This window comes from Glycine soja, chromosome 8 (assembly GCF_004193775.1).
Source record: "Glycine soja cultivar W05 chromosome 8, ASM419377v2, whole genome shotgun sequence".
NCBI lineage: Eukaryota > Viridiplantae > Streptophyta > Magnoliopsida > Fabales > Fabaceae > Glycine > Glycine soja.
The window spans coordinates 40,222,900-40,235,943 of record NC_041009.1 but is presented as its reverse complement, the minus strand read 5'-3'; the positions used below and the strand labels follow the sequence as shown (position 1 = coordinate 40,235,943).

The 13,044-nt window shown below is 36.4% G+C and overlaps 2 protein-coding genes across 3 annotated transcripts; one reads left to right on the top strand and one right to left on the bottom strand.

The window, feature by feature from the left end:
• The first annotated feature begins 1,152 nt into the window (after window positions 1-1,152).
• LOC114423164 (dual-specificity RNA methyltransferase RlmN) lies at window positions 1,153-7,924 on the top strand. 2 transcript variants are annotated; one of them, XM_028389797.1, is made up of 9 exons: window positions 1,153-1,249; window positions 1,559-1,635; window positions 2,657-2,759; window positions 2,983-3,080; window positions 3,279-3,409; window positions 4,914-5,022; window positions 6,236-6,427; window positions 6,542-6,678; window positions 7,393-7,924. In XM_028389797.1, exons 1-9 carry the CDS (start codon window positions 1,210-1,212, stop codon window positions 7,679-7,681), a joined length of 1,176 nt encoding a protein of 391 aa, XP_028245598.1. In that variant the 5' UTR covers window positions 1,153-1,209; the 3' UTR covers window positions 7,682-7,924. The 2 variants fall into 2 exon arrangements, with proteins under 2 accessions (XP_028245598.1, XP_028245597.1); XM_028389796.1 differs by having other exon boundaries at window positions 1,153-1,445.
• Window positions 7,925-8,794: 870 nt separating this feature from the next.
• On the bottom strand, window positions 8,795-11,109 carry LOC114423163 (polygalacturonase 1 beta-like protein 3). Its single transcript, XM_028389795.1, has 2 exons — window positions 10,950-11,109; window positions 8,795-10,869 (listed from the first exon to the last, which is right to left on the bottom strand). Exons 1-2 carry the CDS (start codon window positions 11,004-11,006, stop codon window positions 9,043-9,045), a joined length of 1,884 nt encoding a protein of 627 aa, XP_028245596.1. The 5' UTR covers window positions 11,007-11,109; the 3' UTR covers window positions 8,795-9,042.
• Window positions 11,110-13,044: the final 1,935 nt, after the last annotated feature.

Here is a 13,044-nt window from a genome sequence, read left to right as displayed (position 1 = left end):
TGTCAGTCGTATGGGAAGACTATAAGTCAAAAAAATGTATGACAAATATGTCCCTATGTTGGCAATCCACGTTGGCAATCATTTCAGTGACAAATTTGTCATTCCATGCCACGTAAGCTATTTTATTAACAATGACAGACAAAAGTTAACGGCCGAATATATTTGTCACACTTTTTACACGTTGAGGGACTAAATTTTGTAATTTCATCTTTTAGGAACATATTTGTCAACGAATTACACATTGAGGGACAAAAGTGAATATTTACCTTTGTTTTTTAATTATTAAAGGTGTCTTGTTGCAACGTTAGGGGATTGCTATTGGGCTATCCAAGTGTGTAACCTCCATTGATTGTTACCATCAATTGATTGCTTTTAAGATCAATGATTATTCTCATAAATCAATACAAGATTTTTTAATATGTTTTGGTCTCACTCATATTTTTTGGAAAATTTTGTAGAAGATTATTCATCTCATAATTATTTTAAGTAAAACACACTTAACTTTTTTAAGGGATGAATTGGTAGATATATCTTGTTATTATAGATAGTATCAATTAATTTTTTTAAATTACTATCAATTGTGCAATCTTATACTTGTATAACCTTTGGATTTTCATGGTATTCCCAAACTGTCCCTTGGTAGGATACAAAATAGAAACATGTCCTTTTTGCAAATAAGGGTGAAAAATAATTAACGAAAGCATGATTCTATTTTACAAGAAACTAAATTGTCTACTAAGAAGCTATCTAATATTGGTTTAACTTTAAAACTTGATGAAACCCTTCCTAACAAACTCAATATGTGTTACCAATTGAGTTACATTCCTTGGATATTTATTTTTAGATTAAACATATAAAAATATAATTTTTATAAAATTGGAAATTTATTGAGCTAAATAAGTAGCAAAAAAATTAAAATCTATTATGAAAATTAATTTTAATTCACAATAATTATTTATAAATATAAAACAATCTCTCCGCCAAGTTTCAACAAAAAAATAAATTTATTTGCTCAAAAAGTTAATTTTTTTTTCTTTCTAAAACATTGCTTATCAGCAACCAATCATTTCTTGAAAATATATATATATATATATATATATATATATATATATATATATATATATATATATAAAAGATCTTTCTTGAAGAAGTGTCTGGTGAGGGATTTTTTAGGTTTGTAGTAGTGTCGTGTGAGTGAAGAGGCAATGAATGAAGCATGAAACATTGGATGAGCATGAGGCGCATGGCGGTAGGAGCAGTCTCAAACTCCACTCTTTTTCTACCTTCCTCTCTTCTATCTTCTTCTAAACCTAATCCCTTAACTATCCCATTCTCCTTCTCTCTCACCGAAACGTCACCGTTTTCCATTTCTGTTCTCACTCGCCAACGCCGCTTCCTTTCCGTTTCTTCTTTAACCGCTGACCACCACAACCTCTCTGATTTCGGTCACTACTCTTTACTCTTTTTCTTTTGTTAATGAAATAAATGCATTAATATTCTCTTGCTTTATGTATTTTTTGTTAGTCTCTTTAATTTCGTGATGTTTATTTGGGTGCAGGAGATGGTGACAGCGTTGCAATTTCAAACGAAGGTTTGAAGATGCTTCTCAAAGGGATGACTTACCCTGAACTTGAAGTATGTTTCAATCTATTTAAAAGTTTGTGCATATTTTATAATATTCGGATATGGCTGGGGTTGCTCTTTAGAAAACATATTGCAGTTACGAAGATTAAGATTGTGATAGTGTGTATATGATAATTAATAGGTTTAATTCCTTGTTAGGTCCCTATACTTGCACAATCATTACGTTTTAGTCTCTACACCTAGAAATTATTCGTTGTAGTTCCTTCACAAACACTTTTTAATCTGTTTTCCTACAATTTTGGACGGCAAGGACTAAAACAGATTAAAAAGTGTATGTGTAAGGACTAAAACGAGTAGTTTCTAGGTGTAGGACTAAAAAGTAAAGATTGTGTAGATATAGGGACCAAATGAATAATTAAACCTAATTAATAAATCATGAAGTTGATGAAATTCCAACTGTTAATTTTCTAATCAATGTTTATGTTTATAACTGAATTTTTATCTTTCAAAGTGTACTTCTTCAGTTTACAGGATTGAAATTCTTTTACTTCTGTTTTTTCTAATGGTCAACGGGTGTGCACAGGATAAGTAACATTAAACACATGTTACTAAATATTATTTTCTTTTTAAAAAAATATACTTTTGCCTCCTATGTCCATGGTACACATTGAAAACATTTGTGTTTTAACATCTCAATAAAATGTGACAGTTATAATTTATATATTATGGATGTGTATTAGGTGAGAGATGAGAATATAAGAGAAGTAAATCTTAGCCATGCAATGCTAATAAAATGGATGGTCAAGGTTAGATTTAACTAAAATAATCTTAACCATTCATGTATGGTTGTATGACCAAGATTAGCTCTTCTCACTTCTCGCGCTCTTGCTTTATTAGATACATCCTCTATTGGTTACTTCTTATCTAAGTCACCAGGATTTGACCAATTTGGATTTCACTTGTAGGATTTTCTGTTGTTGGTTCTTCAGTTTCATGTTGAATATCTCACAAACAAAAGGTTTCCACTTGTTGACTTCAAATTTTGTGGCTAATGGTTATTATCATTGTACAGAAATGGGTTCAATCACATGGATACAGGCCTGGGCAGGCTATGATGTTATGGAAGCGAATGTATGGAAACAACATTTGGGCCCATCATATTGATGAGTTGGAAGGTTATTTCTTCTTCATTTCAACACTGCATGTATTTGAGAGAGGGGCAAAAACAAGCGTTTTATAGTGTTGGTACTTAGTTCTTCAGGCAGTCATGTTAGTGAACATATTTCTTTGGATCCTCCTGGTGAAATAATGAAGATTTTCTTATGAACTTTGAGCTGAACAATTCAAATTGACTAGTAATTTGTGTAAGTTTATTTATATGTCAATCCTATGATTTAGGTTTGAATAAAGATTTCAAGAAAATGTTGAATGAAAATGCCGAGTTCAAAGCGCTTACTCAGAAAGAAATTCGCACAGCATCTGATGGAACAAGAAAGGTTAAATTGGTCTTTCTCTGTTCTGTTTTCACATTTTTCATCATTCAATACATCTAGCAAGACAATGATATGTAACCTGGAGATTACTTATATTTAGGCTTATAGCTTCATAATTACTTGTAGAGCTTGTTTGTATTTAGTTGTGTTTCTGGAGTGGAGAGTATTCTTGTTGACTGTTAAACTCACAGGATATTGCAGATTTTATTCACATTGGAAGATGGGCTGGTCATAGAAACAGTTGTCATACCTTGTGACAGAGGTAGGACTACTGTGTGTGTTTCAAGTCAAGTTGGATGTGCTATGAATTGTCAATTTTGCTACACTGGAAGGCAAGCCTTGTTTTTCCTGTTGTTTTTTTTTTACCAGCAAAATTAATTTGTATTATAATAATAAGATTAGTACATGTGGTATTGGTATATATACATTGTTTTCATACTTTCTAAAGACCTATGGAGTCCTAATACAAGCTGTATTGCAAGAATTAAGCATCCATAGGTCTAGATTAAAGTAGACAACCCTCCACAAAAAGAACCTATAGATTAATCCCCCCATGATTACAAAACCCGACCCTTATATTGGTAGCCCATGAGTGAAAAGGGATACCAAATCCTTTTTCCATATTCTTGAGCCATATCCAACAGAAAAATATTGCATCATCCATCTGCTTTTGGCCGTTGAATCTTTCATTTGAGAAAACAATCCTGTTCCTATGATGCCATATGCACCAGGTTAAGGAAATCCACCACGTTTGCCATCGCTGAACTCTAATTCCCTTGAGATATCCGTGAGAATGCGGAAGGAAGTGTTCTCTAGGCGATTTTGGGGAAGCAACAGCTATGTTTAACCATGACAATGCTTCCCACCATAGAGGCCAAATCTTATCACAGCTGTAAAACAGATGAGACGCGTCCTCCTCACAAGATGTACCGAAAGTGCAAGAGACGTCATTCAAATCCACATTCCTCCTCCTCAAATTAATCTTTGTCGGTAGCCTATCCAGTATCAACCTCCAAGCAAAGTGGGACACTTTACTTGGAAGTTTGAGCTTCCATAATTCCTTAAACACCTCGTCATTATTTTCCCGAGAAGTGCCTATTGGGCACTTTGTAAGAGCTGCCCACTGTGTATACCCCACTCAACCCCAACAATCTTGCTGATTAGTTTGCACTACCATGCCCTTGATGTCCTCCATGAAATTTGCAAATATGTCTATCTCCGCTTCCCTAAAATATGTCATCCAGTTCAGTTGCCAATCCCAACCTCCTATTGATGCAACCCCCAACTGCTGGACAAAATGCTGTTGTTGTTGAGATAAGCTGTACAGGTGTGGATATTTCTCATTCAACGGGATCCCTCCAGCCAACCAACCATCTTCGCGAAATTTCACCTTTGACCCACATCCAATTTTCCATTTTATCCCACTCTTGAACCAACTCCCCTCCTCACATACATTACCGACCTTAAATCCCGTCAGCAAATTGAATCTCTACTATTCCTTCTAGATTCATCTAGACTTCTCCAACTTCCATATTTGGAATCCAATACTTTCGCCCACAATTCCCCCTGATGGTGGAAGAGGTTCCACTGCCATTTTCCAAGTAAGGCACTGCTGAATTTTACCAAACCCCGCACACCCAAACCACCTTTCTCCTTTGGGAGACAGACTGTCTCCCACTTTACCCAGGCAATCTTCTGCTGGTCTGAATTTCTCCCCCACTAGAACCACCGTTGCAACCTCTCCAGCCTCTCTTGTTTTTGCCTGTGGATATCAATTTGGTGGTTACACTATGTTTTACTTTTCCTGCTAGTTTATTATGTATGATTATTTTGCAGAATGGGTCTTAGGAGACATCTTACTGCTGCAGAAATAGTAGAGCAGGCTGTTTTTGCCAGACGGCTGCTCACTGATGAAGTTGGTTCCATTACAAATGTTGTCTTTATGGTAGGTCTGCAATTGCATCGATAATTCTAATGCTTACTGTATATCAACAATTTGTGTAGATCAAAATTTCCTACTTTATTCCTTGGCTAATAAGGTGCCACTTCTGTCTGTCTGTCAGATCTTTGTCTGTGTTTAATGTGTATTTTGTTCATTGAAATGCTGACATGTCAATATAATGATAGATATATGTCTTATCCTGGAAACTAAAGCATATTTTTATTTCAACGCTCTAGTGGACTTTTTATATTTATTCATATTATTGTGCATGCCAATGTGCTCCTTTCTTTTTTAGCTGTCTTTGTGTTTCCATGATAATGTTAAGAGTAGTGCCTTCACTTTTCCAAATAAGTATGTCTGTATGGTTTCATGTGTCAGCAATTGAGAGTATGTTTGTGATCCTGTTTGCATCATTGCAAATGAATGTTCACACATGACACATCCCAAAGCATGAAATGTAGAGTTTGTTTCATTGGGGTTGAACGTGGATTTACATTCGTTTGAACTGATAACCAGACTTATGAACCCTGCACTAGAATCCTGTAGTTTCAATCTGAGACTGAGACCTAAGTCCCATACCTTGCCATTGGATCTTAACATCCCAGTGTACTAGTCCTTTGACTGGTCCCGAGTGAACACTGCAATGCTCATCACTACCCATGCTGCTTGTTTGCAGCTGAGACGATGGAAAGCTCTAAAACAAATTAATGTAATTGGTACCCAGAAAAGAACGGAATTTGTGCACATGGTGCGCAGAGAGGTGGAGAGAGGGAAAGGAAATACTATTCTGTATCAACTTATTGAGATTTCAAGAGTTTCAGCATTCTCCACTACAATTAGTTTCCAAAAACAGACTCTTCAGTATCTACACTGTTATTTATAGAAAACTAACTCCTAACTACCTTACTGAACGATGTAACTGCTTAATATTTCTTCTAGAATAACTTAACAATTATCCCGCAGTCTTGCTATTTCAGATAAATGTGAAGGCAAAGATCTCTACTTGTATGTATTTAGCATTATGAGAAAAACACATTTTCTATTTCAATGATGTCTCATTATGGATATCTTCTTCTTGTACCTCCTATCAAATCTGTTGATGCTTCAAATATTTCATGTGCTAGAGATATTCAGAGGAAGACAATGATAAATAGAACTACTGATCTGGTGTCTTCTAATTGGTTGGATGCTAATAACTGCTATACATTTATTTTAGGGCATGGGGGAACCACTTCATAACATTGATAATGTCATTAAAGCTGCAGATATAATGGTGGATGAGCAAGGGCTTCAGTTCAGTCCCCGCAAGGTCACCATATCAACCAGCGGGCTTGTTCCACAGCTTAAACGTTTCCTCCATGAATCAAGCTGTTCATTAGCTGTTAGTTTGAATGCAACTACTGATGAGGTAAATTTCTTATTACTTTACTGTTATTTGTTGGTATATCACCCTTGAAATTAGACATGAAAATGTAAGGATGGGAAGAAAGGGAGGATTGCTCATATTTAAATCTAATGTCAGGTAAGAAACTGGATCATGCCTATAAATCGAAAGTACAAGCTGGAGTTGCTTCTTCAGACACTTCGAGAGGAGCTTTGCTTCAAAAAGAACTACAAAGTTCTATTTGAGTATGTGATGCTTGAAGGAATTAATGACAGGTTGGCAAAATTTTACTTTGTATATTGCTTGTGTTGGAAATATAGTTTTTGATCTTTTCCTTGTGTCTATTTTCATGTCTCCAGACAAAGTAATGTTTCTGTTCAAAGCTTCTTGTTTTTGCACACAAAACATAACAGTGGACTTTTTGTCTTGAGCTGGATCATATGCATACCTGTAACTGACTAACTGTGCATAAATGACTTGGTAGCAATTTATCTTGTCATATGCACATATTTTATAACGATTATAGGAGTTTGAGTTTAAATGATGTAATGAATTTTGGATCGCATGATGTTCTGTACTATAAATATCGGTAGCTATTTCCAGCAAAGTGTTAAAATTGTATTTTTCATATTCAGGGTCATGTTTACCCTTTTTTGTCTAGGTCCTTCTCTAGTCACTGCCCTCATCAGGCTCTTTCTCTTGTCACTCTTGATGCGCTTAACCAGAGTGTCATGCACATGTAATGTTATTAATCAAACTATCACGTTGCATGCATTCTTTAATCTTCATTGATGCCCTTATCTCCCTCTTGCCCCTTTTATTCCTTTTCTTTGTAGCTGTTCATTTTCATTATGAATCATGAAGATAAACGACTATTGTTATAGTCTCGGTTCAAATTTAACCTAGTAGTGGTTGTTCTCATTGTATATACCTTATCTTATATGCATAAAAGTAATTCATTTGCCTAACTAGTACATTTATTCCTGCAGCGATGGAGATGCAGAGAGGCTTATCGAGCTTGTGAAGGGAATTCCTTGCAAGATTAATCTTATCTCATTCAATCCACACAGTGGATCATTCTTCAAACCAACCAAAGATGAAAGAATGATTGAATTCCGGAATACATTGGCTGGTGCAGGATTGGTAGTCATTTTAAGACTTAGTAGAGGTGATGATCAAATGGCTGCCTGTGGTCAATTGGGTAAGCCTGGCACCATTCAAGCTCCATTGCTTCGTGTACCAGAGCAATTCCAAATGGCAATTGGAAGTTCAGCTTGATTCTTTGTGGAGGTTCTGTTGCAAATTGATCTAGGACACTTGTGGTGGAGGTAGCTAGGGATGACTCCATGCTGAGAATGCAAGACAAAGAGCTATATTTGGAGGATATCTGTCTGTTTCCATATTGTACTTTTCCATTTTACAGTTAATTTATATTTATTTTTATAAATGTGAAGGATCGAGATTCCTTGCCGGCTAAGAAGTAAGAAATAAAAATAGTTTAAATGTTTTTATTCTCTCAAATACGTTTGTTCTTTTTTAGTTTTCGAAATTAAAATTTGCATTTTTTAATTACTCATTCATAAAATGTATTTCTTTAGTTTCTCTTGACCCATTTTTGACAATTTGGATGCACAATGTGCAACTATCGTAGCATAATATTTTTTTTTGAAATTTAAAGAGGCCAAAATATGTTTTACCATAACCTTCATGTTATTAAAACCATTATATGTTTTATATTTTATTCAATTTACGTATAATCTTAACTCTGTATGCAAATATGGGTTCTCACAAATAGTTAAGAAAATAAAATCTCTCTTTCCATGAATCCAGATTCAAATTTTGCTTGATAGACACAAATGACATGTTCAAATTTAGTTTTTTTTTTTTTTTTTTAATATCATTGTAATTATGGGGTCTTAGGTTATAGTGGTATGTCAAGTTATCTTTACCCTTTGAATCGGTCCAATTATAAGACTAACATTTAAAGCTCCTTATTCCTTCTAAGAGTATATTTTGAGGGGATTGAAACCAAATCCTCTCCCATAAATTCAGTGGTTATCAACTGAATTATATTCATTAGATTTGTTTAAATTTAATTTAATAGTAATAAGTGAGTAAATATACTTATAAATAATTTAATTTACAAAATATTCTTTCAAGTTAAACTTTTGCTGATCTTTTCCATATGTAATTTTTAACAAGACTGAAGGTGTCATTCTTTCTTTGCTTTTCAATTTAAAAATCAATTCCGTATTATTTTAATACGGACCACATGTATTTTTTTAATAGAAATAATTCTGTTTAAATTAATAAGATTCTTATAAATAGTAAAACTTTCTTTGTTAATATTTAACACTTGCATATGGCCAGACGCATAACTAGCCTGGCATATAACACTGGTGAAAATACTAATGATTATATAAATAAATAGACACTACTACATTCACTGGCTTCTACTACATAATGCACACTTTAATAATTACTTAAAATGAACAAACCCTTACAAAACATTTATTTCTGAAAACCAGGAAAAAAAAAAAAAAAAGGTGACTTAAAATGAAAACACATTGACATTGGGTTGAGCCTGCTTTCAATTTCCATTAGCCAATGGAGTCGCGAACCAACTCTAGTTTCCTAAATCAATCAGCAATAGTCCAGGTCAAGTCATTCTCAAAGATCCAATGGCACACTTCGATCCGACCCGGACCCGACCCGAGCGCTATGAATGCACCGTGGGTGGGGCTCCACGCAGTGGTATCCAAGTGACAAATAGCAACACCGTGGTTAATCTTGGCCTTAGATTCCGGGTCTAATAGATCCGCTTGGTAGACCCGAACCTTGGGAACGGAGTGACAATAGTAAAGCATGTAAGGGAACAAGCTTTGGTGGCACGACACCGATTGGGTCACCTTTCCACCGTTCATCCCTTTGACCCGGCCCACCATCACATTCTTATTGGACCCATTTACATTCTCAGTGGTCCAAACCGCGACATTACGGCCCAATACGGAGGTGGAAAAGTCAATCATATCCTCAATAGAACCCACGCAGCGCTTGGTCTCACCCATGCTTGGCACCCTCTCGCACTCCCCCAAAGAGTCCATTATCATCTTCTCCATGGAGGAGTTATCAGAAACCTTGAAGAGGCGCTTCAACTCGTGAACCTTGGAAGACGAGAAGGGCAATTTGGTCAGAATGGAGCGGGGCAAAAACGACCTTTTGGGCATTTTATCTCTTATATCGGGCATGGGCATAAGAGTCCCATCCTTAAGCATGCTCTCCCGAAAGAACTTACCCGGTTCAACCCACCTTTTTACCAAACTGCCACTAACAGTTTTGGATGCTCTCCCAGGAGAGAAAGATACGTTGTAACTAGCAAAGGATACGCCCTGTTTGGCGTAATCCTTAAACGTAGCATTAGTGTTAGCGCTGTAGGTTGTGAAACCAACCTTGCTATCTTCTGCGCCTTTGGCGTAGCCTTTGAAAGTGTCCGAACCAGGGTTGAAGGAATTCCCGTAGCTTTTGAAATCCGCTTCGGAGCCTGACGTGCTTTTAGCGTAGGATTTGAACGAGTCAGCGCCTACGTTAGCTTGGTCTCTGTAGTTGGAAAAACTCTGCGTTCCCCCAACCGTTCCGTCTGCGTAGCTCTGAAACGTTTCCGTAGGGTTGTTCATGTTAACGCCGTAATTCGTGAACGTGTTGTTGGGGCCCGCACCTCCTTTTCCATAGTTCGTGAAATCCGAAGAGGCGACGTTTGAGCCTGTGCCGTAGGCGCTGAAGTCGTTCGCCGCGCCGGCGGAGTTCTTGCCGTAGGATTGGAAGGTCTGGCCGCCGGCGTTTCCGTTCTCGCTGTAGCTGGAGAACGACTGCGTTCTCCCGCCGGTGCTGTCGGAGTAGGTGGTGAATCGCAAGTCGGGTACGTTGGAGTTGCTGGAATAGTTTTTGAACTCGCCGGAGCCACCGGCGGCGTTGGTGCCGTAGGTGCTGAAGCTCTGGTCGGCGACGTTGGAATCGCTGGCGTAGGCCGAGAATCGCTCTTCGTGGCCGGCGGCGCCGCGGCTGTAGCGGCGGAAGTCGTTCACCGGGGTGGTGGAGATTTCGTTGGAGTAGTTTTTGAAGGTGTCGATTCCGCCGGCGAAGTCGGTGCCGTAGTTGGTGAAGTTCTGGCCGTCGTTGTAGGTTTGGAAACCGGCATCTTCGGTGTGTTTCTCGAGGCTGGGACGGACCTCCGGGAAGCAGAGGAGGTGCGCGGCGGAGCAGAACTCCGGCAGGCGGGTGGAGAGTTTGTTCGCGGCGGCGAGCTTGGCGAACGACGCCGTGTCGGAAGCGCTCATTGGGGATGCTTTTGAGAGAAGAAACGATGGCTTTGGCAAGTTGTTGCGGACGTGTTGGTCCCAGTAACGTGCCACGTAAGCCTTCGGGGTGAACGGGTTTTTATCTCCTAAGTCGCGACCACCGTAACCAACCTGCATTGATAAACACACATTACATTGATGATCATAAAATGAGTGTTGCAGCAGTGAGAGTGAAGAGAAACTGTGCTTACAGTTAGTAGTGTTGAAAGAAGGATGAAGAAAGAGAGAGTGCTCATGTTGTTGTGCATGTTATTTTTATCTTTACTTTCTTTTTTAAATGAATGAACTTTAATTCCTCTTGTTTTGGTTTTCAGAGAAAGAATAGAATAAGGAGAGGGTTGAGAATGTTGGTGGGTACTTGCAGAAATTTATAGTGGTTCGGAGCTAGAGCATATTGCAGTGAACTATGAATAATGTGTTCAACGTGAAAAATATGAAAATAAAATAATGGGGGTGGGGTCTCAAACTTTTTTTAATTATTATGTTATTATTGCATATTAATATGCTAATCGATCGTTTAATTTAGAAGAAGGTATAGTAGAGCTAGGGCTATTTGAAAAAAATGTTTCATGGACAAATTTGCAATAAGAAAAATTATTGCATCACTCGAGAAAAATAAATGTCTTCACAGTAAATAATAACTAACAGATTGTGTTTGATGGAAAATCAAGAGTAATAAACGGACCAAACGACATGCATGTTCGTCCCTATTCGTGCAGATATTCTTTCTGCAATTTAGCATTTTCGTTTATAATTTTATATATGATGCATGGTAAAAACACGTATAGATATTTGATCAAGACAATGGATATACATCGTTTTTTCTTTTACAAATGGATATGCATGCATCGGTTATAAACTACAGGTTTACAGTAATTTCTTTCATAAATTTTAAGATTATTTTTTTTCCTAGAGATTAGAGAGACTATAAATGTTTTCTATCTAAAGATTAATTCTGAGTTTTCTCGTTAGATATTTAGCATTTTTTTATATGTGAACGTAGTGAAATATTATATCACTCTATCAATCCTATGAATTAATTTTTACATTAATCTCTGATAAATTAAACAAATAAAAAAGTAAACATATCAATTTGTAAAATGAAAAACTTGGTGATGGTTTTTTACATGCCAAAAGTGAATTTAATTTTCAACTTTTATGATCATGAATTTCACACGAGTGAGCATTGATTCAATGTAACAATTAAGTGGCTGATACGCGTAGTTAAAATAGGCAGTAAAATGAAATAATGACCATAACCATCAAAATCAATGTTTAAATGTCAAAACTAAACTCAACATTGACTTTTCACACAAAATTCATCTTTTCCTAATGTCAGAATACATGAAATAAGATTTCGACAGTTTTTTTTTCTAAGCAAAATAAATGTATTATTTATTGTCGACCAAACTTACCACAAGGTGCCGTGCCGTAGTTTAGTAACAAGAGTGCATAGATTCAGACTCAGAAATGCAGTTTCTATAGACTCACAATATATATGCTATATGAAACTTACGAAAACACCCACCAACAGCACCTAAATTTTCTGACAGCCAAAAGACTATTACATCCAAACAAGGCCTTGTAACCAACCAAACATATATAGCTAAGCACAATTCAACATTTGAGACGAGGGCATTTGTTTCTTGCATTTTCACTATTAAATCCTATATTTTTTTTATTGTATTTCAGAAAATCTATTTCAAAATATAAATTTACATTCTAAAATACACTGAGAGGTACATGGTTCAAATAAGAGAGTGAAAGATTCAAATGTCTGAGATGAGATAACACTAGGTTAAAAACAAAATGGGAGATACTAAACAACAATGACATGTAGTTATTGTCTTGGATGCAGCCCATTTTCAAGCTCCATGGGAAGATCATCACTTCAACATGAATGCACCCCCCAACAAATATTACAATTGAATCAATGGAATGATCCCTTTTGTAATTCCGCAGGCAAGTTGGTATCCTAGCTAGTAGCAATGGAATGACAATTGAAGGAACCCTTTTGTAATAAACCATCCCTGATCCCTCCGCCTATAAATCTTACAAAGAACATAAGAGTTCAACGGTTATCATTTGATTCATATCTATATATCTAAGCTAGTCACTTAATAATTACGTAGAATAAATGCTTACATGTATTAATTGTGTAACATTTATGATCTTAAAATAAAAAGAAGTGCAGTCAAAAAAATTAAAAATAAAAAGAAGGACCACACTTTACTGATAAAGAGACAAATTACTTTACATCTAGGGTTAGTTTTAGTTCTCAGATAG